The sequence below is a fragment of the Microcebus murinus genome, chromosome 21, assembly GCF_040939455.1.
Source record: "Microcebus murinus isolate Inina chromosome 21, M.murinus_Inina_mat1.0, whole genome shotgun sequence".
In the NCBI taxonomy this organism is placed as follows: domain Eukaryota; kingdom Metazoa; phylum Chordata; class Mammalia; order Primates; family Cheirogaleidae; genus Microcebus; species Microcebus murinus.
The window spans coordinates 32,834,886-32,862,588 of record NC_134124.1 but is presented as its reverse complement, the minus strand read 5'-3'; the positions used below and the strand labels follow the sequence as shown (position 1 = coordinate 32,862,588).

Below are 27,703 nucleotides of genomic sequence, written 5' to 3'. Positions count from 1 at the left end.
GGAACCAATGAAAGGGAAATAGATTTGCAGCTGGGAGGGAAGGGCTAGAAAAAGAAGATGTGCTTATTAAAACATGTCCTCCCTCCCAACACACTTTCAATGGCTTTCAGCATCCAAAGATGAATAACCCAGAGCTTGCTTTCTCTTTCCACCTCAGACTCACGTCTTCAGTACTCTGGCTAGTCCCAGATTCTCTAGCCGAGTGGAGCCACCAGCAGAAGCTCTGCAATGGAGCAAGTTCCCGTGTTTCATCTTATACATCCAGACCTCAGTCTCTTCCCAGGCAGGGGCTCCCCACCATCCAGCCCTCTCCCCCTCCTTAGCTTCGGGGCAGGGAAGACACCATCTCCCCATACTTCCTGGCTGAAGATGAACCTCTCTCCTGACTTCCTTCTCCTTCATTTCTTCAAGCCTTTTTGCTAAGTTATAGCCTCCTACTTCTTGCATTATATGAATATGATGCTCATGGTTATAGCAACAACAGCCATAGCTGACCTTTTTGGGTGCTTACTCTGCCTGGCACTCTGCTAGGCACTTTACCCCATCTCACACCAAGATGAGCAACGCTATAATCTTCATTGTTCAGATAAAGAAACTGAAGCCCAGAAAGGTTAAGTAACTTGTCCAGGGTTACCCAGCAAGCGAGTCATGGAAAAAAAAATTCACACCCAGCAGTCTTGTTCCAGAGTATCCTCTAAACTCGTCTAGGCAGACTGGAATATGATCACAGGTCTCTGGTTGGCACCCTGGGTTTATCAGCCTCCTTCCATCTATCTGTCAAGACGGATAGACTTGGCCTTCAATTGGGCCAACTTCTAACTCCTTCAGTGACTTCTGATCTTTGCTTTCCCTTCTCGAAATTCTTCAATGCCACTATATATTCATTACTCCCTTATCTTCTCTGTGTTCCTTTGCAGTTTCATCAAATTTCTATAATCGTTCCCATTTTGATGCTACTTTTTTTTTCCAGGATTACATCTCTTCCCTTACCAACAGAGATATTAAAAGCCATTTTCTTGACCTCCTCCCCCTTGCTTTTTTTAAATAGCCATTTTTTTCTTAGTCCAAAGAGCAGCAATTGGACTGCTCAGGAAGTTTGATATTTAAAAGTGGAAAACTGTCAAATTCAATTCATTTCACTCTGAAAGCTCCCAAGATGGGAGATTGGGTAGTAGAGTGTTTTGAGATTAGGCAGACTTGAGTTTGAATCCCAGCTTTGCTAATTGGAGCTGGGTGACCTTGGGCAAATTGCTTTTCCTCTCTAAATTTCAGTTTATTTATAAAACGTGGCAAACAATGGAAACTTCAAGGCTATCGATTTGAGGAATAAATCAGGCAATGCAGGTAAAGCCCTTGATACTAAGGGCTGGCACACGGGAAGCCCTCGGTCAGTGGCGGCTGCAACTCCCATTCCCCTTGGTCTGCACCGGCACTCCGGCTGGGCTTGCAGATTCCCAGCACGTAGCAGGAAGTGCGGTGCAAGGCAATGCATAATCTAAACTCTGGGCGGTATCGAAATGTCACCCAAAGAATGTATAGCATATATGCAAATGGAAAACTTTCAAGATGATAAACCTGTGCTAAGCAGTAAAAGTGCAGCCACAAATCACCCACTGTTAATTGCTCCAGTGCCAGGCAAGTGGAGGGAAACTCTGGGAAAGTGTCTTCCGGGCTCGAATTAAACGGTGCCTTGTAATTGAAATGACAAAATCAGTCTTCCCATTATGGCCCTGGTAAAGAAATTAATCCATCCAACCTAAACACACTGCAAATTGTAGTGATTTTTTTTCTTTTAATAATTATAGGCTCTGGTGTCTGGAAGGGACTTTAAATGAAGTCTTATGCAGAAGCCCACTACATAACCCAGTAGGAGGAGAGCAAGGAGTGGATGGGACATGGCAGGGTGGGGTACAGGGGGGAGCCAAGCCCTCCCTTCTCCCATCACCTTGGGCCCCGTGCCAGCCCTAGGACTTTGCAGAATGTAATGTAGAAATTACTAGTCTCCTGCAGTATTTCCAGAACAATAATAGAGCATACCAAACATGAGAATATTTTAAGTAATAACACGCAGACACAGCACTGCATAACACTAAACCAAATTATGTGAAAGAAATGCCCTTTTTTCATTTTTCTTTCAACCTTTCTAATGATACCAAGTAGAAAAAACCCCACTTTGGTGTTAATATTTCTTTAACACCTCCCTAGTTCTTGCAAACCCTAACCCTCCTAACAAAGAGGGACGTCCTCGGGTCAGAGAAGGCAGTGAACAGAATCTAGTTAGAACTTAATAACATTGTTTTGTTTTCATTGTTTTTATTTTTTAAAATTAGTTATATTTATGGCACATGTACAGGAAAAAAATTCAAGACTTAGAAACAAAGCAAAATGAGTATTACATGACTTTTTAGTGGAACGTTTCTGATAAACCCAACCAAAGATCCTTTCACTCTCTCAGGAAACATAACTTTGATTAACCACCCACAACTGATTAGAAACTGGAAACTTTCTGACCATGTCAATACAGTTCTTATCCATGTTGCAACCTATGATGAATTCCCATTTCTTACACAACTTTCCACTTTCCAAAAAGGAAAAAAAAGTGACTTGCAAAAATCCAAGATTGCTTTTATTCCTCTGAATGGTTAGGGTTTTTTAAATACTATCTTTCTCCTGATTTACAGTTGCCTTTATAACCTTGTAGAGTTAGTGGGTCCCTTGCAGAAAAATGACCAAATGTGATGCCTGTTGCTTTGCCAAAACTTAGAGTTTTATTGCTCGGTAGAAAGTTCAACTGTCTTATACCTAATGACAATTTTATACAAGCATCTATTCTCTCACAAAAAATCAAGAATCCTAAATACTTCTGAATGGGCCCTAGCTGCTCAGTTTGTTCCCTGGTCTATGGGCTATATAAAACTTTGATACATGCTCAGGATCTAACTGCATAAGATATTTTTAACAATCTGGGAATTCTGCTTCTACATAAATGATGCTATTTCCAGTAGTGATATAAAAGTTTGTTTATTTTTATCAAAGCTATCAGTGTATATAATTTTTTAACAATTCTCAAGCTTTATGAAAAAAACAAAAACAAAACAAAAAAGTAGCAGTCTCTCATGTACCCTCTGCCAGAGGAACTTCTTTACTTCTTTTAACTGTTGTAGTTGTTATTTTGGTATTTATGACCACATTGTCAATTACATACTTGTGTAACTCCTTTTTTAAACTTTTCCCCCCACTTTTTTGGCATCATCTATTGACTGTCCTTCGTAAAACACAAGCATCTCACGCTCACCTTCCCCCAACCCAGTCAGGCCATGTGTCCCTCCCATTTCTCCCTCTTCCAACACAGTTACAGCATAATTTTGCTTTGATCCACATTTAGTATTTAAAATATTCTGACCATGTCAATACAGTTCTTATCTATGTTGCAACCTATGATGAATTCCAATTTCTTACATAACTTTCCATTTTCCAAAAGGAAAAAAAAGTGACTTGTAAAAATCCAAAATGGCTTTTATTCCTCTGAATGGTTAGGGTTTTTTAAATACTATCTTTCTCCTGATTTACAGTTGCCTCTTACACTTTCTGAAGTTCTCTCTGCCTGTTTCTTAAAGTTTGTTTTGCCTCACAAAGCCCTGTTTCCTTCAAGTTGCTTTTTCTGTTGGCTTGTTTTGCACATTCTCTTCTGTCTTTTTTTTCTTTTTTCTTTTCATTTCAGCATATTATGGGGGTACAAATTTTAAGGTTTCAAATAGTGCCCTTGCTCCCCCTCCCCCCACAAGTCTGAGCTTCAAGCATGACCATCCCTCAGACGGTGCACATCTCACTCATTATGTATGTATGTACTCGCCCCCTCCTACCCACCCAATACCTAATTAATGTAGTTCCTATGTGTCCACTTAGGTGCTGCTCAGTTAATACCAGTTTGCTGGTGAGTATATGTGATGCTTGTTTTTCCATTCTTGGGATACCTCGCTTAGTAGTATGGGTTCCAGCTCTATCCAGGAAAATACAAGATGTGCTATATCACCATTGTTTCTTAGAGCTGAATAGTACTCCATGATATACATATACCACAATTTATCAATCCACTCATGAATTGATGGGCACTTGGGTTGTTTCCACAGCTTTGCAATTATGAATTGTGCTGCTATAAACATTTGAGTGCAGGAGTCTTTTTTGTAGAGTGTCATTGGATCTTTTGGGTAGATGCCCAGTAGTGGAATTGCTGGATCAAATGGTAGATCATTTTAAGGTATCTCCATATTGCTTTCCATAGAGGTTGAACTAGTTTGCAGTCCCACCAGCAGTGTAGGAATGTTCCTATCTCTCCACATCCATGCCAACATCTATTGTTTTGGGATGTTTTGATAAAGGCCATTCTCACTGGAGTTAAGTGATATCTCATTGTAGTCTTGATTTGCATTTCTCTGATGATTAGAGATGTTGAACATTTTTTCATATGTTTGTTAGCTGTCTTAAGAGTTGTTCCTTAAATCTCTTTAATCCACAGAAGCAGGCTCTCATTTTGGTGTGGGTGACACTAAAGTGATCGCTGGCTCTGAGCATGTGAGCAGGGCTTGTGGTCTGTGAGCTTCACTGCAGGGTGATCTCGTTGGGACATTTAGTTGGAGAGACTCCAATATCGATATATGCAAATCTTTCTTCTTGGGCTGGTTGAATTCCACAGACAAGAATTGTCTGATCCCCTGCCCAGGTTCACGCCTGGCTGACAGCATTCTAGGACTGAGTAGGAGGAAAGTGCTGGGAGGTTTTTGCCTCCAGGATGCATCTTTGATTGAAATCTGGTTTTGAGTTAGGTATCACTGCCCTCAATTATGTCTGGCGTCTCCCAGTCCGGCTGCCCTCTATTTTATCTTCTTTATAGAATGAGCTTCCAGTGACTCAGCTGCATGGAGTCAGGCTGCTTCTGTAACAGACTTTCCATTGATCCTCCTCATTAGTGCACCTCTTCTTCACCCCACTTCCTGCATCACCCCATATTACCATTTCCTGAAACTTTGGGGAACTTTGCTTTAGATGGAAAGAGTCCTCAGCTTTCTCCACTACGGGCTTATGAAACACTTTTCTGGGATCTGCTAAGACATTTATTAACTTTCCATAAATTTCTACTTTCTTTAAAAAAAAAAATCTTTTGCTTTTCTTTAGTAGGTTTTCAAGAGGGAACAAACTAGGTGCCCAGTTTGATCTACCATCTTTACAGGGAATTCTACCCAAATTTTTCAAATTTAAATATCTTTTAGCAAGTTGATTTCATTAATATATTAAAATTACATGTGATAATGATAAATTTTTAAAAATGTGACTGTGTTATGCAAATGTCTGAGGTTTTGAAAAGAGTGATAGCTCAATCTTTGATTTTCCAGAAAGAAAAACTTCAGACCAGGCACAGTGGCTCACGCCTCTCATCCTAGCACTCTTGAGAAGTTGAGACAGGCGGATCACTTGAGGTCAGGAGTTCAAGACCAGCCTGAGCAAGAGCAAGACCCAGTCTCTACTAAAAATAGAAAAAAATTAGCTGGGCGTGGTGGTACATGCCTGTAGTCCAAGCTACTTGGGAGCTTGAGGCAGGAGGATGGCTTGATCCTAGGAGTCTGAGGTTGCTATGAGCTAGACTGACACCATGGCACCCTAGCCAAAAAAAAACAAAAAAACTTCGAAGGGGTTTGCAGGAGGTCATGTGACAAATAACATCCAACAGGAAATGTCATCCATTCTGATGAACAATGCAGGGGCCACTGCTTCCTCTGTTCCAGCAGGCAGGAGCCTTGGCCCTTTGTTCCTGCCAAGGACAATCCCACCTCCACCACCTGCTTTGTCTTTAGGGCTTCTAGTGCGAAGATGAAGATCCCAAGGTCACAGCTACAGAGTGAAATCCAAAGGCCTATTTTTTTTAACAAAAGAGAAATGATGCATATTCATACAATGAAAATAGCTGCAATCTATTCTATGGTTGCTACCTTTGTTCTCTGTTCTCTGTTCCTATGTAAAAGGTCTTTTCAATGTCGTTCTTATCTTGCAGGCACCATAAACACCTACCCAGAAAGAAAACATCTAATTTTGAAAAGGTAGTAATAGCTATCATCTAAGGTAGAGTCACCCTTTCTCTGTCTTTGTCCCCTATAGGGAATGTGATTTTTGCATGAGTTCTAGGTTTAGTACTGTCTGTCCTCTTTCCTCTGTTTGAACTGACTTCTGTCCTCAAAGATGTTACTGCATCAACTGCTCATTGTGTGAAACAGGCAGCAGAGGCAGCTGGGGACAGAGGCAGCTCAGAGAAGCAGAGTCAGGGGTCAGCAAGATTGGGCCAGTGATATTGCTGCATCCTGTCATCTCTGCCTCTCCCACCCACTGGGTGAGCCCTCTATCTCCCAGTAGGACTTGGGCAGTGCCTTCCTGTGGTCATGAGTGGCTTGCACTTTACATTAGCCTTCTTTAGAAGGCAAGGGTTGGAGTTGGTGGCAGGAGAATATAATCAAAAGGAAAAGAAGACATGCGTTCTAATTCTGACACTGCTGTTACCTAACAAGTTTTAAGGTCTTATTATATGCCAGGAACTGTGCATACAGATGTGGCATCTTATAATCTCATTTAACTTTTTATAAAATCCCAGTGGAGTCCCAGATCTGAAACATGAGAATTAGAGAAGTTTCGCAACTTGCCCAAGAATGGTCCGCTCACAGGTGGCCAAGCCTGAACCCAAGCTCAGTTCAGCCCAATTCCGTGCTCTTTCCATGATCTGAAGTGTGGTGGTGGTGCCACAAAGGGATGGTGATTTAGGCTTTCCACAACTTCTCTAGAAACGTCTTTCGGTATTATATCACGAAAGGTGCTCTGCAAAAAACAGTCTCTCCTTGTTGCTACTAACTATGCTTTTTCCTTGTCTGTCATTGACCTTGACCAATCTTGTCTCTCTGAGCCTCAGTTTCTTCATCTATATATTGGACACAATGGCACCCACAATATTAAGATTGTTTTGAGAAACTGTAGCTAGGTCCAACACTGATAGCTAATATTTTTTGAGTTTTTACTATGTGGTACATATTCATCTAAGTACTTTACATACATTAACTTCAGGAATCCTGCAAGCACCTCTAAAATGAGGGAAATACTTCTTTAATTCCAGATTTACAGATGAGAAACTGAGACTCTGGCTGTGGTCACACATCTGTAAATGCTAATCCAAGTTACAGCCCAGGCCTGCCTGACTCGAGTCGATGCTTGGAAGTGCCATTGCCTCCATCTCTTAGGGGCACATAAATGAATGGATGTGGCAGCACTTTGCAGACAGTAAATCATCCTGCAAATTTGTCCAAAGAACATCATAAGACAAACATTTGTGTTCACAGCTGTTTGTAGCAATATTGTATAGCTTATAATATCCAAACGTAGCAAGCAAGATAAATGTGCCCAAATTGGGAATCATATTATATACATGATGATTTATTCATATAACAGAGTAGAAGAAGGTAGATAGATCTTGACCTGGAAAGATATGCTTAACATACTCAGTATAAAGGCCTGCAGAGCACCATGTAGAATATAATCCCATTTTTTGGAAGCATATTTTTCCATGTCCAAAAAGTTCAGAAAAATGTATGGTAAGCTATTAGCAAGGGTATCACTGAGTAAGGAGAGATGGGAAAGATATGAGGTTAAAGGGGTAATTTTACTTGCTATGGTTTGTCAGAAATTTTCACAATAATTTGTATGTAATAAAGGAAATAGAACTATTTCCCTATTGAACAGAGATGAAAATTAGTCTGTAATCCTAAGGAATCATGTTCATAGGAGACTAAGCGGATATATCCCAGGAATGTATGTTCAGGAAACTCTGTGTTTAGGGGTGTCAGACTGCTGTGGGCATGGCTCACCCCTTCCCCACTCCCCCACTCCCCCGGCTAGATCTGCCAACCCACGCTGGGGCTACAGATGTCACCCTGGTGCTCACAAGCTGGATGGCTGTTGTCAACGTTACTAAATTAATCACTACAAAGTAACCTGGGTTAACATTTTTTTAAAAGGCACATCTGTGACATATTTTATTCCATTTACCAAATGCTTTTAACTTCCATTTCCTGGCAGGTGAAAAAAAATGTACTTAAAGCAACCAGAGGAAAAAACATAAGAAAACCATCACCTTCAACAACAAAAAACCTCACTGTGCTTACAGCAGAGTACCATTTTTATTCAGATGCTGTAAGTTGTTTGGTGAGGGCTTTTATTAAAATATACTGGACCCTCCAACTTGCAGTCTAGAGTGTAAAAAATTAAACCTCCCAAAGTCTGTAAGTCCAATATCTTAATGATGAATGAAGACATTTATGAAAATGTACCTCAGCGAAGTTCTACTTTTGTATTTTGTTCTTCACAAAAGGAGAAATCTACGGGGACTGCAAAAAAAGAAATGGATAAAGAACATAACTAACATTTGTTGAGTTCTTACTATGTCCCAGGCAATGGGAAGTGTGTTTTGTATTTATTATATCGATGAGTCTTGACGAAAACTCCAAGGATAAGTATTACCCCATTTTAAGATGTAAAATAAGATTCATTCTAATTATTATTATCATTCAATATTTATTGAGCACTTAATGTATACCAGAGACCATAAGTGCTTCACATACGCCAACTCATTTAATTCACAGAGTGGTCTTAAATGTCTGCTCTACTGGTTCTTCCCATGTTACAAATGAGGAAATTCAGAGGTTTATATAACTTGTCCAGAGCCACAGAAGGTATAGGTGATTGAGCTGGATTTGAACATGTGTCCTCTTAGTCACAAGGCTCTTGTATACAGCTATATATATCAATATTATATTATTCATAATATCTAAATGTAATGGGGAAGATAAATATCCCCAAATCAGGAATCCTATCATATAAACATGGTTCATCCACATAATGGAATAGGAGATAATAGATGTGTCTCAATCAAGGGACCTGCAACTGAAGACTGCTTTTTGGGAAGGACAGGTTCATCTGCCTTCAAAGCTCAGATTGCAATACTGGGCCTCCTTTCCTGGAGCTCTTTGGACAAAGGAGCAGGCGCCAGACAAAGTTACTTTTGAAGGCCCCATCTTACATCATGGGTGAAATATATTAAAAAGAAAAAACCCTCCCAACTAAATATAATTTAACTATACATAAGAGTTGAGTGGTAGTTGATTAATATACTATTCATTTTGCAAATAGTTACCTCAGCAATTATTAATTTCAATTCCATGTGTTTGTTTTCTATGTTAATGTCAATTAACATTTAGAGCCAATACAGTCACTCACAGGCCCCGGGTTCTGTACCTACACTGTACTAAAGTGTAAACTGTCAAAGCTTAAGCGCAAATTAAACCAAATGAACAAATGGCCCCGCGGCAATGGGCTCATCCAAGGTTTCAACTGCAGAAATGGGAGTCCATGAGCTATCGGCAATATTTCAAAAAACTTAACAGAAATTGTACACTCACTCATCTTCAGTATTACTGCATGGGCTAATTAAAATGTCAAGGTTTCCCGCTTGAATGAGAACAAGATAAATTCCAGGTAGGCAACCTGTTTAACTCTGCTTGTCAGAAAATTCTGAATGTTGCTTATATAGTATTAATTTTTTCAAATGAGGAAACAAATTACTCAATGTTTAATACATGCTGCTTGTTTGAGCCACCGTGTATTTTAAAACATGCATGCATGGGCAGGGGATAAGAAAAGGACTACATATGGTGAATGCCTTCACAACGATTTATCCAGAAATCCATCTAAGCAAGATATGGGCCCCCCCAACCCCTCCATTTCCTGACTTGCCAGGAGCTGCCTCCTTCCCTCCTCTCTCTCCCCCTCCACTGGCAATCTAGGGCTCCTCCTCTGCTTTCTCTGTTCCCTTTTGCTTTGTACCTCTGCTTTGTCACTAGCCCTGAATGAGAACACTCAGGTACTAGACTACGAGCTCCTCCGAGGTGGGTGGTCCGAACATCTCCACCCCTCCCTGCTCCCGCCCACACTGTTGAACAAACAGCTGTGAGTCATCTGCGAGCTCCTTGAGAACAGGGACTAGGCCTGCGTCATTGTTTTAGGTTCAACATCTAGCACAAGTACCTGTCACAGAATGAGCGACAACCATAATTTTATAATGTAGATATGGGTTTCATTCAATTAGTCAATGAGAGGAGCTAACAGCAGATGTCAGGCAACTGTTGTGGAGAGTAAGGAGGGATTCCTAGGAGAGGGCATGGAACCGGAATGGAGACTCTGGAAGCTTCGGGCTCAGGTTTCTTCACCTGTACTGGTTACACAGCGTGACCTCACACAAAAGACTGTGGGTTCTTAGGCAGGGAAAGAGAGAAACCAAAAAGCATACGCAATCTTCTCCCCTCCTCCCTGCAGTGAGAATGCCCCTAACCATCCTGCCATCCTCCACAGGGAACGTGGCACCAGACAGCCCATTGGGTGACGACTGACACCGTTTCCTCAGCAGAGTCGCCCCAAATCAAAACTCCACTGTCCTCATTTTTCTAAATGGACTCTTCCCACAAATCCCATCCAGGTCAGGCGGGCACAAAACCAAGCTGGGAGACGGTCTCGTGGAACATCTCAGTTCCCTGTGCCCTCTCCGGAGTCCAGAGCCTGCTCTCACGGACCGCTCTGTGTGGGGACCAATTACACCAGAAACTTTAGAAAAATTGCCAGCAACAGAAGGCTTTCAAATCTCACCCTTGAACCTCTTTTCCTTTGCTGGGAAAGGACAAAGGAAGTATGTTCATCTTAAACTCAAGAGAATTGGCCAGAAAAGACCAACCAATGTGAGGAAGGGATGTGTCATCCTCTGACCTACCTGTGAGGTTACACACACGTCATGTTGTTTTCCCAGTTCGCACTGGGTAGAACCAAAACCCTCCCCAGGAACCTATCTTTGCAAAGAACAAGCGTTAGAGAATTCATACCCTTCTCCTTGGTGCTGATACAATTCTTGCCTCCTGGAATAGGGGCATTTCTCCTTATCTTGAGAAGAATGTTTTCTCTCTCTCTCTCTCTCTCTCTCTCTCTCTCTCTCCTGACCCCTTCTCCCCCAGAGTGTGACTCAGTTTTAATGTCGATAAAGCATGTGTGATTTTCTTCACTCTTCCCTAATTGTAACCGATGACTTCAATGTACTTTTAAAGTTCTATCACATTCCTAACACTTGCCGTCATCCCCACCCAGCTTTTTCTGGAAAGTTTGGGCTTGTGCTCCCACTTCCTCCACCAACTCTCTCAGGTCAACCTATATAGACAGCTACGAAAACTTGGGAGAGGGAGAACTAGTTTATTTTCCCTGATTCACTTCAAATTCCCCAATTTTGATCTATGATTTCTCATGGCTCTTCTGGATGAAAAGAAGACAGCCACCTCCCTTCCCAGTCCCCATCTGATACTCACTGTCCCTACTTTTAACCCATGGCCCTGCTCCTTCCCTGACCAGCTGGCCAGCAGGAAACCCTTTTCTAAGAATGCTCAGCCAGTCACGGGCCAGCCTAGTTGGCTGGTATGGTCCATTCATCCTGAACCAGGTGTTTATTCCTGGAAGTACATTAAGGGTTTTTTTCAAATGAGTGTGTGGCATCTAGAAGTAGTCGTCTACTCCCGGCGCTCTGGGGTCTGGGGGGATTTAGATCCTGCAGGAGCTGCCTAAACATCAGTCTGCTGCTCATCCCCAAGCCCCTGCCCCACCAAAAACAAGATGGCCAGGATAATATCTGTTATGATTCAAATTACGGGTTATAAACATGGCTGTAGTTGTAGACTAACCTGGGAATTTTCTCTCTGTCTATACACATCCATGCCCAGCGTGAATACCTCCAGCTGATTCTAATCCTCTGCAGGTGAGACTCGAGCACTGTTATTTTTTGAAGGCTTCCCACATGCATTCTGATAAGTACTTGGTACCACTAACTGACTAAGTGCCATGTTCTGTTTTAGGTGCTGAGGATTCAGAGACACAGAATCTAGTCCCTGCTCTTAAGAGGCCACAGTCTGTTGGCGATGTATGGCCAGAGAAGAACCACACAGTGAGAAAAGGGCCATGACAACGTTATCACAGCATGCCGAGGAAGCAGAGATAAGTAACTCAATCTAGGAGAATCCGGGAAGATGTCCTGAAGCAGAAGTGTGCACCTGATGAGCTCCTCGCAATGCTTAAGAGTAAGGCTTTATGATGAGCGCCTTTCTATGTTGAGTGTAGCTTAATGACACAGAACCAATCTTACACATTCTTGCTCCCAACCCCTTTCCCTGGACCTGCGTAGAGTCTCAGAGTGAGTCCAACCGAACCACTCTTGGATTCCCAGCTGCTCCCTGGAATTCTCATTATAACCTTCCCACCGGCATGATGTTTTCCTGAGGCAGAGTTCACCGCACCCTCACCTTGGACTATGGGCAGCTCCTTGGATGAGGTCAGTCCGTTGGGTCTGGTGAGGTTTTGTTTCTCCCGGGCCCTGCCCCCACCAGTCTTGGTCAGCCCGTCCTCCCCACAGGGCATAGCCAGAGGTCAGATGATGAAAGCATGTCTTTACCTGTGTCCGAGATGCCCATCTCCCCACCATCACCTGTCAGTCTCCTGCACCCCAGTCAAAAACTCAGCATGATCATCACTCTGGGGAAGGATTCCTGACGCTGCCACTCCGCACTCCCATCTTACTCCAGGCAGAGCTGGTTGTTCTTTGCTTTGAGTTCCCATGAAAGTCCCATTCATACTTCTTGGGAGTAGGGGACCATGTCTTTCGATTTTGAGAGTCCAAAGTGTAGCATCATGCCTGACACACAGCGAGCAGGAAGTATGGTATAAATATGTGAGATGAACGTGTCGATGGATATATGGTTGAGACAGCTGGATGGAAGATGAATGGATGGGTGAAAAATATTGCCTAAATCTACTTTATATCTTATCAATTCAGAGTTGGATGCAAAATAAGAGATGTATTTAAGTCGCCTATTCTCAAAGATCAAGCATGCTGGCGACTTCTTTCCTTTTATGCCCGTGTGCGTCATCTCCTTCTCTTCTTCCTTCATCTTTCACCAGACAACCAACAGGATGTGGCGTTGTGACTTGTCTTCCAGGACAGGTTTTAAGTGGATAAATAATTAGTCTGCTGGGGCTATTTTTGAAGGAGTATGACTACTCCTCTCCTACCTTCACTGAATTATATCATTCCTTGGCCCCAGACACAAAAGCATAAGCATTTTTATTGACATACTTGACACAGGAAGCCTCTGTTTTTACATACCCTCTGAGGAGGTGTAGGGGACAAGTTTAGACTTAGATGAATTATATTCTGGCTATGCCACTAACTTACCCTGTAGCCTGAGCCTATTTCTTTAAACTCTTGTAAGCCTCAGTTTGCTCATCAATAACATAGGGATGATACCACTTTATTCAAAGGATTGTGATAAAAATTAATTGATTTCGGTATATAAAGTGCTGGGCACGGTGTTTGGCTTATAGCTGGCGTACACTAACGTGATTCATGAATAACATTACATTAGTATTTTAAAAGCATGGATCTATCATGCATTAGAATGAAAAGCATGCATGAATAATTAAGATAAAATGCAAGATTGAATTCAAATAAATTCAACCTTTGGGCTCTACTCCCAGAATATTGAGCACTTGTATTCACTCACCTGAAGTTAGCAATACTCAAGTAGAAAAGCTTGAAAACTGAAATCTCTCATCATTCTTTCCCAGATATGTTTGAGTGGCCTGCCTCAGATCACACAGACTGTTAGAACTAGAGCTGTAAATAAAACCCACATTCCCCAAAGCTGCTGACATCAAATATTGCCTTCCCTGTCACCACCACCTTCACCAATACTGTGCTGAAAGCAGACATCACTAATTAGTTAAATGCTTTTTGAGGGATTACATTGGAGCAAGAGGGAAGGAAAGAAAAAGCATATATTAAGTATTAACCACATGCTCAACAACTTGGTAGTTCTGACTAACAAAACACTACAGAGAGGTTAGGTGAGGCTCAGAGAGGCCATGTAATTTCCCTCAAGTCCCACAGTTAGTTTGTGGTGACAATGGAATTCAAATCCATGTCTCTGTGTTTCCATAATCTTTAAACTACAACTTAACTCAATGCAAATCAAATATTTAAGGAGTGCTCACTATGCTAGGATATGGCGACAAGCAAAGCAGATACAGTCTCCCATAATCTAGAGGAGAAAACAGACGTTGCAAAGTTGAGCGTAGTGTGATGAGTGACAAGTAAGGTGAAGTTCATACAATGTCCACAAGCACTTCAGGTAATGAGGAGAAATAAATGTGGGCCTCTATGCCCCAGAGTTCATTACACTACAGGTTAAGCACACTCCCACGGGTGGCCTGGAAACGTGACCAACCCTGAGGCGCTATTTCCATGGGAAAATGCATGCTGCATTCTAAGCTGATATTTAAACAACTCAGGGAGCACGGCAATGCTTGAAGTTGGTACTTGGTTTTTATATGATGTTTTAATGCAACAGCAGCAGATTTATCTTTCTCATTAGGTTCTGCTGAGTATAAAAAATAAAATTAGTGTCAGCATGTATTTCTAGAAAGTAGACTAATTGAAGATGGGAGGATCAATCAAACCACAGAGATTAATTATTGAGTATCTGCTCGGAGCTGGGCACTGTGCCCGGGCAGCATAGAAATATAGGAGACATGTACGACTGGATCAGCCCTACCCTTGGAGAGTCTGTAAACAAGATATCGGACACCCAGCAAAGAGCACTTCCAGTAAGTGCTAGTGTGCATCAAATTTCAAAGAGATAAGGGCGGACACATGTCTGTGGGATGGGTCAGAAATAAGGAAAGTTAACCCAGGTTTCAAAATACAGATATGATTTAAATATTCAGAGAAAGTTCATCGTAGGAGTGCGAACCATGGACAGAGGCAGAGGACAAGATGTGCTCTGAAATACTGATTAGACCGCTGAAGCCAAAGATTAGCACTGGTCGTGCTGGGAAGTGAGGTCTCCACGGTGATAATAAGACAGTAGCTCGACTTAGTAACTTCTGCATCCCCAGTGCCTAGCACGGTGCCTGACAAATGGTAGCTGCTTAGTTAATGTTTAGTGAGCTGTTGGACAGAACAATATTGCCTTAGTTAAAAATGGAAATAACAACAAAAAGTGCTAGTCTTGTCTCAACATTTGCGAGATAGGTCTAACGCGACAAGAGCAAATGTCAAACTGCACATAATAAAGTGCGAAATTCTATGATAAAGCCAAAAGTTATCAGAAAGCAGTAGAGGAAGTGACTCAGATGAGGCTGCCAGAATCCAGGATGATTTCTTAATGGAAGGGAAATTGGGCTGGGCCTATTAGGAAAGACGATGTTTGGCTCTCAGGGGTCACAATTCAGATGTCCACATGGGCAAGGTGGATGATACAGAAGTGTGAATCCGGTCATCTAGAAAACAACGGGAAGTCATGGGACTGTGGGTTGGATGAAATAATTCTGCAAGACAAACAAAAATGCATCTGTGGGTGAAATTCAGTTTGCGAGCTACCAGTGGCAGACCTTCAGGTTAGGTAGGAAGAAGGAAAAGAGTGCCTTCCAAGTGGAAGAAACACAGTAAACAACAAGGCAAGAAAAGCGAGCACAGAGGTGTGGAGGGAAGGTAGGAGAGACCGGCCTCCTGGAACACAAACTGCCGACTGAACACAGTAGGAAATGCACTTGGGGACAAAAGTGAAGCTGAGTTTAAATCCCAGGAGGAGGAGAAAGCAATAAATAGACAGTCAAAAATGACTTTAGCATTCTAGGTTGCTTGGAAAAACTATGCTGAAATTAAACTTTACTTTCCACTCTGGGCTGCTAAATCAATTGTGTTGATCTCTCAGATAAAAGTTATCTAAAATTTCTCCGGACAATGTCCACTCTAGAACTCTGGGATTGTCAGCTGGAAGCTTCCTAGGTGCAGGCCTCGGCTGCTGTCCCCAGACTGTAGGTGACAGCTGAGACTGTGGATCAAAAGCATCCTTGAAAACAGAGCACCTCCTGCCTCACTTAACTCATTTCACTTACGGATTTACATTTATGCCAGTGGAGCAAATCAAAGTTATGGTTCCCTCAGTAACTGTAACCTGGACCAAACATAGCTATATTTTCCTGCTGCTGAGAGGGCTTTTAACTCATGCCTCCCAACTGCGAAGGGGAGATCTAATTCAAACGTTATGCAAGAGATGCTTTTCCAAAGCAAGTGGCTGGCCCAGTGAAGGTTTAGAGTGTAAATGGCTGTTCCTTTCAACCAGGGCTTTTATGCAATGGCTCCCTGCAGACAGAAACCTTCCCTAGTCCCCCCACGATCTTGGAGGGGGAACAGACAGGCACCCGCTCCATCTCTCCATTCCTGCATGCTGCCACACCATTCACGGGGCAGAGCCCCACTTTGTGACTGCAGGTGGCCAGCGCTGGCCAGAGGACTGAGCAAGGCCAGGACCAAGCTGAGGGCATAATGCAAGTGAGACACATGTCTTAGGGACAAAATTGAAGAGGTGCCAAAAAACTCAGGAATCAAAACAAAAGGGAATGTTTTTTTTAATATTTTAATATTTTTTTAATTTTTTTAAATATTTTTCTTTAAAAAGTAAAAATGAATTCAAAAACTCCACGGTGTACAAAATATCAAAATATTGATTTTTTTAAAATATCACATTAAAATATTATTTGAGTTGATCACTGAATTTTTGGTGGCCCCTTACACTTTGCCCTCACCCCCAGGCAAGTGCCTCACCCTCCTCCTGGGCCTGAGAGGCCGAGAAGAAGAGTGTGGGATTGAGGATGGGAAGGAGCAAGTCTAGGGAAACTGTCATGGGTTTGGCTGGGGGCAGGCTCCTTTGAACTCTGGTCATGGCATATAAAGGAATATTGGCGAACACCCCAAGAAGTGTTTCTAGTTGGTGCTGATAGAACAGAATGTGTTGCATTATTAAGTTTATGGGGGAGGGGGCAGTTCTAGTCAACTATCAACAAAAGCTGTTTTCGAAGTTTCCAGATGGTCCCTTGGGAATAGACAACTCAAAGACCATCCAGTGAGCAATACCAAACCAACCATTTCCTAAGCCCACCAGGCAAAGATGAGTTGACCTTCAAGCCCCACACCCTGGCCTAGGCATCACCACGTGGACTGGGCTTCAAATAGCCCAGGTGAAATGCTACACCTGTGAGGTCCTTGAGGACAGCTCCTGTGCCCCTCCATGTCCCCAGCTCCAAAGCCCAGTCTGGGGTTAATGCAGGCTACATGCTGGTTTAGTCAAGTCATTGCCTGACTACTCATTTGGTAGGAGGTTACATTGGCCTTCTGACTGGGTGAGGCAGTCAATTGTTAATAATCATTTTGCAAGTGGAATCCTCTAGTAAGGCTAGTCATTTGTCTGTGGATTTTGTGGTCTTGACTCATAAAGCAAAAAAACAAAAAACATCCTTAGCTGTCACCGCCCCTCACCCTGTAACAGGTATACCTTGTGGAATTGCTCACCTTCAACACTCATTCTTTGTCAGTCAGTCATCAACCCTTAAATACTTCAAAAATAAGCTTTTTAAAGACTTTTTAAATTTTTAAATAATGTTAACCTCACAGAAAAGTTGCAAAAATGGTCCGGAGAGTTCCTAGAACCCTTTATCCAGCACTCCCTAATGTTAACCTCTTATACAGCCCGAGGTCAATGGTCAAACCAGGGACTTCACACTGGTCCAACACTACTCACTAAACTACAGACTTGATTCTAATTTTGCCAGTTTTCCTTCTAATGTCCATTTCCAGCCCACACTCCAATTCAGGACTCCACGCTGAATCCAGTCTCATGTTTCCAACCTTAGACAGTGTCTCAGTCTCTCCTCATCTTGCACGGCCTTTCCTTTTGAAAAGGACTAGTGTGTTATTTTGCACTCCTCGATGGGGGTTTGCTGAAGGTCTTTCTCATCCTTCAGTTGAGGCTGCACATTTTTGGCAAGATTCCCACGGGGGGATGTGGAGTCCTCAGTGTATCCTAGCAGGAGGCCCGTGATGCCGGTGCCCAGTACGGGGGAGCTCCCCGCCTCCACTGGCTGCGAGGGTGTCGCTCAGGCTCCTCCACTGCAGCCACTGTCTTCCCCTGTGCCATTAATACGTGGGCACTTTGGGAAGATGCAAATATTCTGTTTCTCATCAAACTTCCGCCCATTACTTTTAGCAATCATCAATAGTTCTTCCTTGTGACAATAAATACCGTGGTGTTTGCCTGATCAAAAGTCAACTTTTTGTAAGTTTTGAACCTTACTTAAGGTCAAAACCTGTTAAGGTGAAGGATGTAAATCTCTCTGTCAAACCTGCCTTCCCCACGTTTTGGGACTAGATACCGAGTTTGGGCACAACAAATCTACAGTAGCCGGGACATGTCATCCCCACCCTGGCCGACAGCAGGAATCGAGGTGCCCTTTCTCACTGGCCTACATAAGACCTCAAAATTCTCAGCACTATTAGGAAAGAGGCCACTGTCTATCAGGAAGCATTGCCATGAGAAATGAAACCTATCTCCCCTCCTCCATCTAGGCTGGTGTTTAGCTGGCCTTGCAATTGCTATGTCCCTGGAGTGTACTTTCTTTGACCAGTCCCTTGAGGACCCTTAGCCAGCAGCAGATTTAGAACCCACCGGGGAGGAGAGACCTGCACGGGCAGCTCCCCTGGGCCCCGAGTTTTCCTTGGTCTAGGCCATTGTTTGGAGTCCCTGGCAGTGGTGTGAGGGCTGATGTTTGTCAATGGGCTCTCCAGGAAGAAAAAGATAAAGGTCTGGAGATAGACAAATGACGTTTGCCAATTTCCCTGGCATAAACACTCCCTTCGGGGCAGATTTCAAGGCACAGCACAGAGCCTTAAGCAGCATGTCCACCACACAGACACGAACGAGGTAAATAACCTCAAACACGTAGCTGAGCATAAAATACAGTAAGATAATAGGGAGCTTTTGAAGTTTGAGGATTTATTACCCTGATTTTAATATAGTTTATTTAATTATAGATTTCTATGAATTTTTAATAATGGCAGTTAGTTAGCAACTGCCTCACAAAATATCCAAAAACGTTACACTTGGTTCTCCTGAGCTGGTCTGAGCCAGCTTTCGCACACCACCCCACAAGTGGTTATCTTGAACCCTGAAGTTCTGAAATGCCCCCCAGGATCCCCTGAAAGGGCAAGATGACACTTTGCTCCAGTCCCTCCGGGAACCCCCAAGAGGCCCAGATGCCCCGCAGGAGGCTGCCTCTGCCACTTCTTGGCAAGCTTCCTGCAGACCTGAGAGGCTCCAAGGCATCTGTCTGCCACCAGGCCTGGGTTGAGGGTTGCCTTCCATGCTAGTGTGGCTGCAGAGTCCTCTCCAGGCTCTGTCCCTGACTGCCATTCTCCCAGGAAGCCACCTGGCCCTTTGCTGTCCTTATAAGAATTCCAGAGATGTTCTAGGAGCAGCCTGAGATAGTGGAGGGAGCACTAGAGGGAAGGTGGACAGAGAAGGAAGAGGGAAAGCCACATACACGGGGCACGGATTACATGCCAGGGAGAATGCTGGATGTTTCCACAGGTGCTCCTGTTTACTGTCAGCCTGACACACCTGGGGGAAGAGATGCCTCGTTTTGCACAGAGGTTAGAAGACTTGCCCAAGCCCCACAGCTAGTGAGAAGCAGAGCTAGGATGAGTCCCTGGCTCTGCTCACTGCCATTCCCCTGCATCTGGAAAAGGGCACAGGATAGGAGTCCTCTAAACATCTGCAGAGTGGATACAAACGCAGCCTGGCTCCAGAGCTCGTGCTCTGACCTCCACCCAGGAAACAATGGGGGGAAGTGCTGTTAACCGGGAAAGGGTACCCTCGAAGTGGGAGAAGACAAAGTTGAGTTTAGAGCGAGAGGGGGTGATTCCCTCGGGGTTCTGCCTCTTACTAACTCTCTCACCTTGGCTGGAAATGCCAGCCTCTCTCTGAGGCTCAGCTACCTCCCCAGTGAAATGGGGATGATAAAACCTACGTCTCCACGTTGGGGGCCATAAACAAACAGCCGTGATGTGTGAGAAGGCACCGTGTGGGTTACAAGGTGCTGGGAGAGTGTGCAGCCTGTCATCGTCCATGGGAAGTCATTCCACTGGCCTTGGAAGGGCACATTTAACTCCACGGAGGCCAGAGGAAGTGCAAGGGCAAAACCAAAATGTCCCTGGACACAGCAGAAGGTACTGGAGTCTTAACCATCTCACCTTTAAGTTTGGGGCCTAATTAGCTACCCTCTGGAATGTACCACAGACAAAAGCATTTCAGCCTTGCCTACCTGCCTTGTATTTGTAATACGGAGGAGCAGAGAGACTAGGAGAAAACCCTGCAGCTTTAGCAGGGTGTTATTGATTCCTGGGAATTAAATAGCAATGCAAGAGGCATCAGAAGCCTCCCTCAACCTGCCCTTCAATAGGGCAGGCTGCCTGGGATTATCAGAGAACCCAGAACCCAGGGTGGTCAGAAGAGCGTTTCAGAAGAAGGCACAGACTGGCAGGGTGGGCTTCTTTCCCCATAGCAGGTCAGGGGCAGGGCTGGGCCAAGAATGCCCAAGAGTCTAGATGACTCCTGCTCTTGCCACAGTGCCCTCCCCACCCACTGGGACCCTAACAGAGCTGAGATACGACGGATGCCCTTTGCTGTTTGTGTCTGATCCTGTTTAAAGGAGGAAAACAGGTGTGTGTGCATGTGTGTGAAAACATACATGCACCCAAAACCACGCATGCATGTTCAACACATTAGACATTTTACCGGGGAGAGTGGAAATGGGAGTGGAAGATGGGGATTAAAGGTAAGAACTTGTTAAATAAAATTACAGGAGTCCATTGTTTGGGACTGAGCTCCTGTCCTAGACTCCAACAGGTCAATCCAAAATGGAGTCACTCATGCTAAGTGCTACATAATCAAATGGAAACTTTAAGGAAACAGGAAAATCCTCCAAACAGAAAACAGGTTTTTCTTAAAAACAGGAGGTTCACAGCAACCAATTAGAAAGGGCCCAGCCAACCTGAGCTGGCATGATAAGGAAGTTCCCTCTGCTTTAACCCCTTGCAAGGAACATAACCTGAACTGGCCTGATATTAACCAACCTGCTATTTTGTATCATTCTATTTCCTTGTTCCTGCTCAAGCTACCTTACAAAAACCAACTGTTCTGCTGTGCCCACGAGAGCTCCTCTCATTTTTACATGGCATGCTGCCTAACCGCGGCATTGGTGGTATAGTGGTTAGCATAGCTGCCTTCCATGGGATGCTGCCTGATACATGAATTATGAAAAAGAGCAATTAGATCATTACGAAAAGAGCCAATTCAATTGTGAAGATCAATTTGATGAAAATTTTTGGACAAAATGCACACACCTACACACAAAAAACTAGGGAGGGCCTTGCACAGACCACCCAGGATGATGTGTCATGAACTGAGGAGTGTGATTAATGCAGCGCTCTCTACCTGACATCCAAGTGGGGGCCAAAAGAGGAAAGAGAATATTCCACTCGCACTCAAAACAGAGGGCCCCAGGGAGAAATCAGGCCCTGCCACTAATCTGAGTGAGTCACATGCATTTATTTATTCACTGTGCTGGGATGGGCAAAGGGGCCAGATAGAGTGTCCAGATCTCCGTTGTCACAGCACTTTCGATTCCCCAGGCAAACAGACAAGTCCACAGAGGGTGACAACTCAGGTGCTGCGAGGAAGCAGCACAAGAGCTGCTCCTGGGACCACAGCAGAGGTGGGGGAGAGGATTAGAGAAGTCTTCCTGCAAAGAGTGGCATTTAAGCTGACGTCTGAGCCTTAGGTAGGATTTAGCTAGGCTAAGAGTGGAGGCCATGCGCTGGGGCATTGCAGACAGCACATGCGGCAGCTACGAAGTGAGAGAGTGCAGCACGTCTGAGTAATTGAGGGGGTTTTTACTGGAGCAGGAAGAGGGAGAGTGTAGGTGGGACTGGCAAGAGGTGAGGCTGAGAGGGTTAACCCTGCAAAGTCAGGGGATACCAGCTCCTGCTCTCCAAGCCTGGCAAGGGGGTGGGACACGGCCAGCAGAGGGTAACACAGAACCACTGTGCTGGCATATCAGTGTGAACACAGGGTTGGTTACAAAAACACAAACAAGAAAGTCCCTGATTCTACATGGGGGCAGAGGGAAGGGGAGGGAAGAGGGAATGGAATTGAGAAAATCTCGGAAAGGAAGTATTATCTGAGCTGAACCTAAAAGGAGTTTAAGATTCTACCTGCATGGAAAGGGTGGGGACTTGGAAGAACATTCCAAGCAAGAGAAACTGCACGAGCAAAAGCCCTCCCTGCCAGTGTCTAAATAAAAATATCACAACCCTGAAACCGTTCATGACAAATACGGTACCTGGGATAAATCTCCCCAGGTTTAGTCAATAGACTCAAAGAATTTTTCTAAAAAGATGATTCTGGACATTCCTTACCTCCATGATTCAGATTCAACCAACACCTTTTCTTCTTCAGAATTAGGAATCATCTTTACCCACTTTATGATTGCTAAGCAGGGTACAAAACGACGACTCTCCTTTTTCTTAGAGGAATGAAACATAAAAGCAAAAACCCTGTCTTAAGAGGGGAAAAAACCAACTCCCTCTGGGTCTGGTGCAAAATTAAATTTTATGAGTTACTCAGCAGCAGGCGAGGCACAGAAAGAAGCCAGTGTGAAACCGCCTTTCAAAGTAACCAGAGTTGACAACTAAACTTGCTCAGTGAGGGGGAGAAAAGGAGTTAATAGAGGCAGAAGTCAGGCTTTTTATCCTTCACCTGAGCTGGTCCTTTTCATATGCTAAGTGCAACTCGAATAAGCTGGGTGAGGGAATCTAACACTATCATTAAAAAAATCAACCCTGGGCCAAGGCAGACATTTCCTCCTGAGTCATATGCCACCCGGGGTTATAAAGAATAAGGATAGCTTGCTGTGCTGGGGTGTAATTATCCAAATAATGACAATCAATTGAAGACAAGCATCCTTTCCCATCCCCCAAATGCACAACCCCCCAAAACCTAAGCTTGGCGTCCTGCACTATAATTGCTAAATTTCCACAGGATTGGTAGGTGGACATAGTCTCCAAGCTTGGAGTGGGACAATGGGTTGTTCCATGGTGCCAACTAAAAGCCAGTAAAAAATGGCTATGCCACTATTGGAAGAGAGGGCCCAAACAACCGGAAGCCTTTTTTATTTGTTTTCTTCCAAATTTCTAATTCTGAGAAGTTGGTGCCTGTAGAAACCAAACAGCACATCCTATGATCTGGATTTTCAAAGTCGTATCTTTGCATATGCCATGTCCCTGCTATTCCACGAAAATGAATTTATGAGTACAAATGAATGTGAAGTCTTTGTCATTTTATGGTTTATTAAATTCATATTGGAAAAAGCTCGATTTTACAGACTGCAAAGGGCTCTTAAATTAAGAAGGTACAGGGACAGAGAGAGAGCTCAGCTATTCCTCCATTCCTAGTAAATACTGAAGAAAACAATGGGTCACATCAGAGCAGTGGTTCTTCAAGCATGATCCCTGGATCAGCAGCAACAACATCACCTGGAAACTCCTTAGAAAAATAAGTTATTGGACCCCACCCTTCAGAGCTAAGATCAGAAATGCGTTTCAATAGCTCCTCCACGTCACTGGGGTGCCCTTTTGCACTAGGACTGTGATTGCACCCTGGCTGCCCATTGCCACCTGTGTGTTGTCACCTCATCACAACGGCCCCGCCAACCCTACAGCAAGTAAGTCAGGATGCTTAGGATGGAGTGTAGGCACTGCTGCTTTTACAAAGCTCCCCAGGCGATATGAACGTGCAGTCCAAGTTGGGAGCTGCTATATGCTAGGACAAGAGAGATCTACTTTTGGATACTTTCGAACTTCTGAATTTCAGTTTAGCTCAAAGTAATCATGGCCACTGAATGAGTCCTACTCATTGAAGAGGCTTTTGAGAAGAGGAGAGAGATTTCCATCCTCACGAGCTGGAGAGGTGAGATCTGAGGCTCAGCAGAAGCATGAAAATCCGTACCAAACCCAGTGATGATAACAGCATTTAATAACTCATCCAGCAAAGACAGGTGCTCACCTTGAGAAGGGGTGGGCTAGTCCCCGCAGTCAGAATTTATTATAAAAGCAATGCACTCAGAGCCAGGAAAGAGTGACACCGCACCTCCCACACACCTCAAGTCCAGATGCCACGAGCCCCCACGGGGAGCTCAGAGCCTCCCACTCATTTCTCCGCTTTGAAGCCCTAAGTGCTGAGGGTGTGTAAGACAGCAGCCTCTTCTCGCCAGTGTCTGGTGTTATGGAACGTGCAAAACGATGACAGCTGGTCCCGGTAGCACTCTAGGGGGCCACTCTCTTGGGATAGGCAGAGCCTCAGCATCCTGCTTTGCAGATAAACTGTGAACTGGGACTATCCTTCTACCCAAATCAGGAACTTGACAATCAGCCCATGATAGCTGGGTTCCTCAAATCAGGGTACACTGTGATATTCCCAAGGATCTATGATTTTTTTCCCCATTAAAAGGGATGTGAGCACTACTGACATATTAAAAAAAAAGGCAAAAAAATTGCAAACTGGCTTTCTGGCTTTTCAACCAAGAGAGGCAATATTCTTTAGGATGTTGCTACAGAAATGAGAGGCCAACCCTCATGTTTCTATACTATAAGTAAGAGTAAGGCCAAACTCTCCCTTAAAAAAACAATAGGAAAAGATCAAATAGCAAAGTCTGGAATCAGCTCAAGAGCTGACTAGTGAACGTGCTTACAGAAACAACGTCATCATCCTAACACTGTCATCTGAACGAATCTTGAATATCTAAACTCTTGGGTGTTACACTCCCTCTCAGTAGAACAAGGGTGTGAATAAGAAGAAAAAGAGAAAAAGAGGCCATCCTTTGTATCCCCTACACCTATGATTTCACAGACTCTGACTGACCTGGGTTTGAATTTTGACCCTGACATTTATTTGCTGTCTGGCCTTGAATGCTAATTAAAAATCTATGAATTTCAGTTTTTTCATCTATAAAATGGGAACAGTGAGTCTTAGTATCTAATCTAGAATCAGGGTGAGCAGAGAGAATGTGCAGATGGCATTTAGCACAGTGTCTAGAAACCAACCAATAAAGTAACAACTGTAATAAAAAATTATTCACCCTTGAATGCCACCTGAAGTTTTACCTCCTTTGTGAAGGCTTCCTTGACAAAAATGCTTAAATAGGCACACACACACACACACACACACACACACACACACAGTCCTTTGTAGCTCTTGGACCCCCTCTAGATTTTAGTCATTATGCTGTATCACAATTGCTCATTCGCATATCTGTATAGATTTTCCTAAGGCAAGAGACCATGCCTTTAAAATGTCCTCAATGCCTAGCATACACCTGGTGCATCATATGTATTTCTAAGTGAATGAATGAATGAATCAAGCTACTGCATTTGCCTAGTAATAGGATAAGAAGAAGCTTATGGTTAAGAATAGAAATGAAAAGACAGGAGAGATAGCCCACAAGGAAATGGGTAACCAAGTCTGACTCTGGGATGTGAGCAGGAAGGAATGTTGCTCCGCAGAGTTCTCTGACTGTAGTCAGTCACAGATGCAGTTTATCCAGAGGGTTCTTCTCTGAGGATTTTCTAGGGAAGAGAGGGAGGGGGGCAATGCTCATGCAAATACTTAGAAAAGATTTATTGGTTGTTTGGGTCTCTCTTACACAGTCCTGTGAGACCAGTCCCAGCTAATGGCGGGGTACCTCCTGGACATTGCTCCAGGACAAGGTGGAGTTGCCAAAGGAACCTGGCTCAACTCAAGAACCCTCACCTCCCTCTTCCAATTCGTAAGAAGTCTGGGCCTGTGCCTAATCACTATCTCTCCATCTGGCTTATCGTCTTCTGCAGATTCCGCCCTTTGAAAGGCCTCCCCTTACTCCCACTGAGACTTTCTTTTTGGTTCCATCCCTGCCTAATCTCGGAATGACGTCTGCAAAGTACACATTGGCTTCACGCACAGCCCTCTCCCTGCCACCATCCCACTCCGTGCCCTATCTCTTCAGTCTGGAGCTGGCCAATGTGCTCATCCAGGAAGAGTCTTAATCATTTCAACCATCGCAGAGGACAACTGGAGAAACAAACCCAAAGAAATCAGCTAAGAAAGCAGATACGAGGGTTTTCTTGGCTGTGTAGGCATAGGAAACTCCCCTTCCCACCCCTGCAAGCCTGAGTAAATGGATAAGCCATCTACCGGTACAGCAGTGTCCATACCTACATTCTGAGAAAGCCTGCCCAACAAGACATATGGTGACAAAATGTTCCATGGTGAACTCCAGTCCCCAAGCCATCTTTCATAGCAGTGGGGCTTAGTCACGGGGAGAGTAGGCCTGCCAAGCAAGCGCTGACTTTTATCTTTAGACTTCCGCTGGTATTCATCAGCATCAATATTTTAGAATTTAATCAACTCAGGCCTAGTCTGAGTCCAAGACAGCTACATCATCGAGGGGACTCACCGCATCCTGACAGCTGAGGACCTCCAGGATGCTGTTGAGTAATTCCACGCAGTACTTCTTCTCCAGGACCTGGTGTTGCATGTCATCCTTCTGTTCCAGCAGCTCCTTCAGCTCCTTGGTGATGACAGGAAGCAGAATGTCCCGGCACTCTGGAACGAAGACAGTTCAGAGGCATGTGGACATCCTCATTTTTCAGTTTCTTTTCTTTCTTTCATATATATGTAAAATTCCCCATCAAATAAATTATTCATGAATATATTCTCCTTATAAAGAATTAAAATATTAAAGATTAGGTTAAGATTTCCTTGGAATATCATTTGCAATACTGGTCCCTCCCCTAACCCTTGCTACCCAGAGGCAATCAATTACTTTATTTCATAAAACAAAATACTGGTACATTTATATATGTGCGTGCATGTGTGTTATATGTGTGTGTGTGTCTGTACATAAATGTACCACTGTAGTGTGAAATATCTATTGTCATTTTTATTTTGATTTTCATTTGAGTAAGTCATATTATACACCTTCATGATCTTTGTATATGATTTTACATATGCATGTATCAGTATAAAACATACAGAGTCATTTTGTTTTGTTTCCTTGTTACAAAAGGGGACCATGCTATACGTATTACTCTGCTTCTTGATGTTTTTTCACTCACCAATATTTCTTGGAGCATTTTCTATGTGATTACATATAGATACCAACTTAATTACTTTTATCTGTTTTGTAGTACTCTCTATTATGGATATATTTGTTTATTCAACTATATCTGTATCAATGGTCATGTTGCACTAGTACAAACAGTACAAAATGAATAACATTCTACTTGCATCCTTAGAATATTACTTTCATTTTAAATAAATTAAAACTTTTGCAGAGAAGGGTATCTCTTCTGACATTGCTGTCTTGGGAAATTTCTGGAAGGTTCTGAGGTCCTACACAGCTTTGTCTCTATATTTCCCTTGATAATAGAAAAACCTTGAAGGATCAAAGGAAAAAAAAATCCAAACACATGTCAAGCCATCCCATCCCAGATGCTACTTGAACTGAGATGTGAATCATATATACCAGGGGTCCTCACACTTTTTAAACAAGGGGCCAGTTCACTGTCCCTCAGACCTTTGGAGAGTGCACACTGTGGGCCCGG

The 27,703-nt window shown here is 43.6% G+C and overlaps 1 protein-coding gene across 1 annotated transcript in view; it reads right to left on the bottom strand.

Moving 5' to 3' along the window:
• The window catches only part of DOCK2 (dedicator of cytokinesis 2), a 392,475-nt gene that overhangs the window by 222,384 nt on the left and 142,388 nt on the right, over nucleotides 1-27,703 (bottom strand). The window contains exon 26 of the mRNA XM_075996281.1: nucleotides 26,554-26,702. Within this exon, the coding sequence (XP_075852396.1) occupies nucleotides 26,554-26,702 (149 nt within the window). The remainder of the gene's footprint in view (nucleotides 1-26,553; nucleotides 26,703-27,703) is intronic.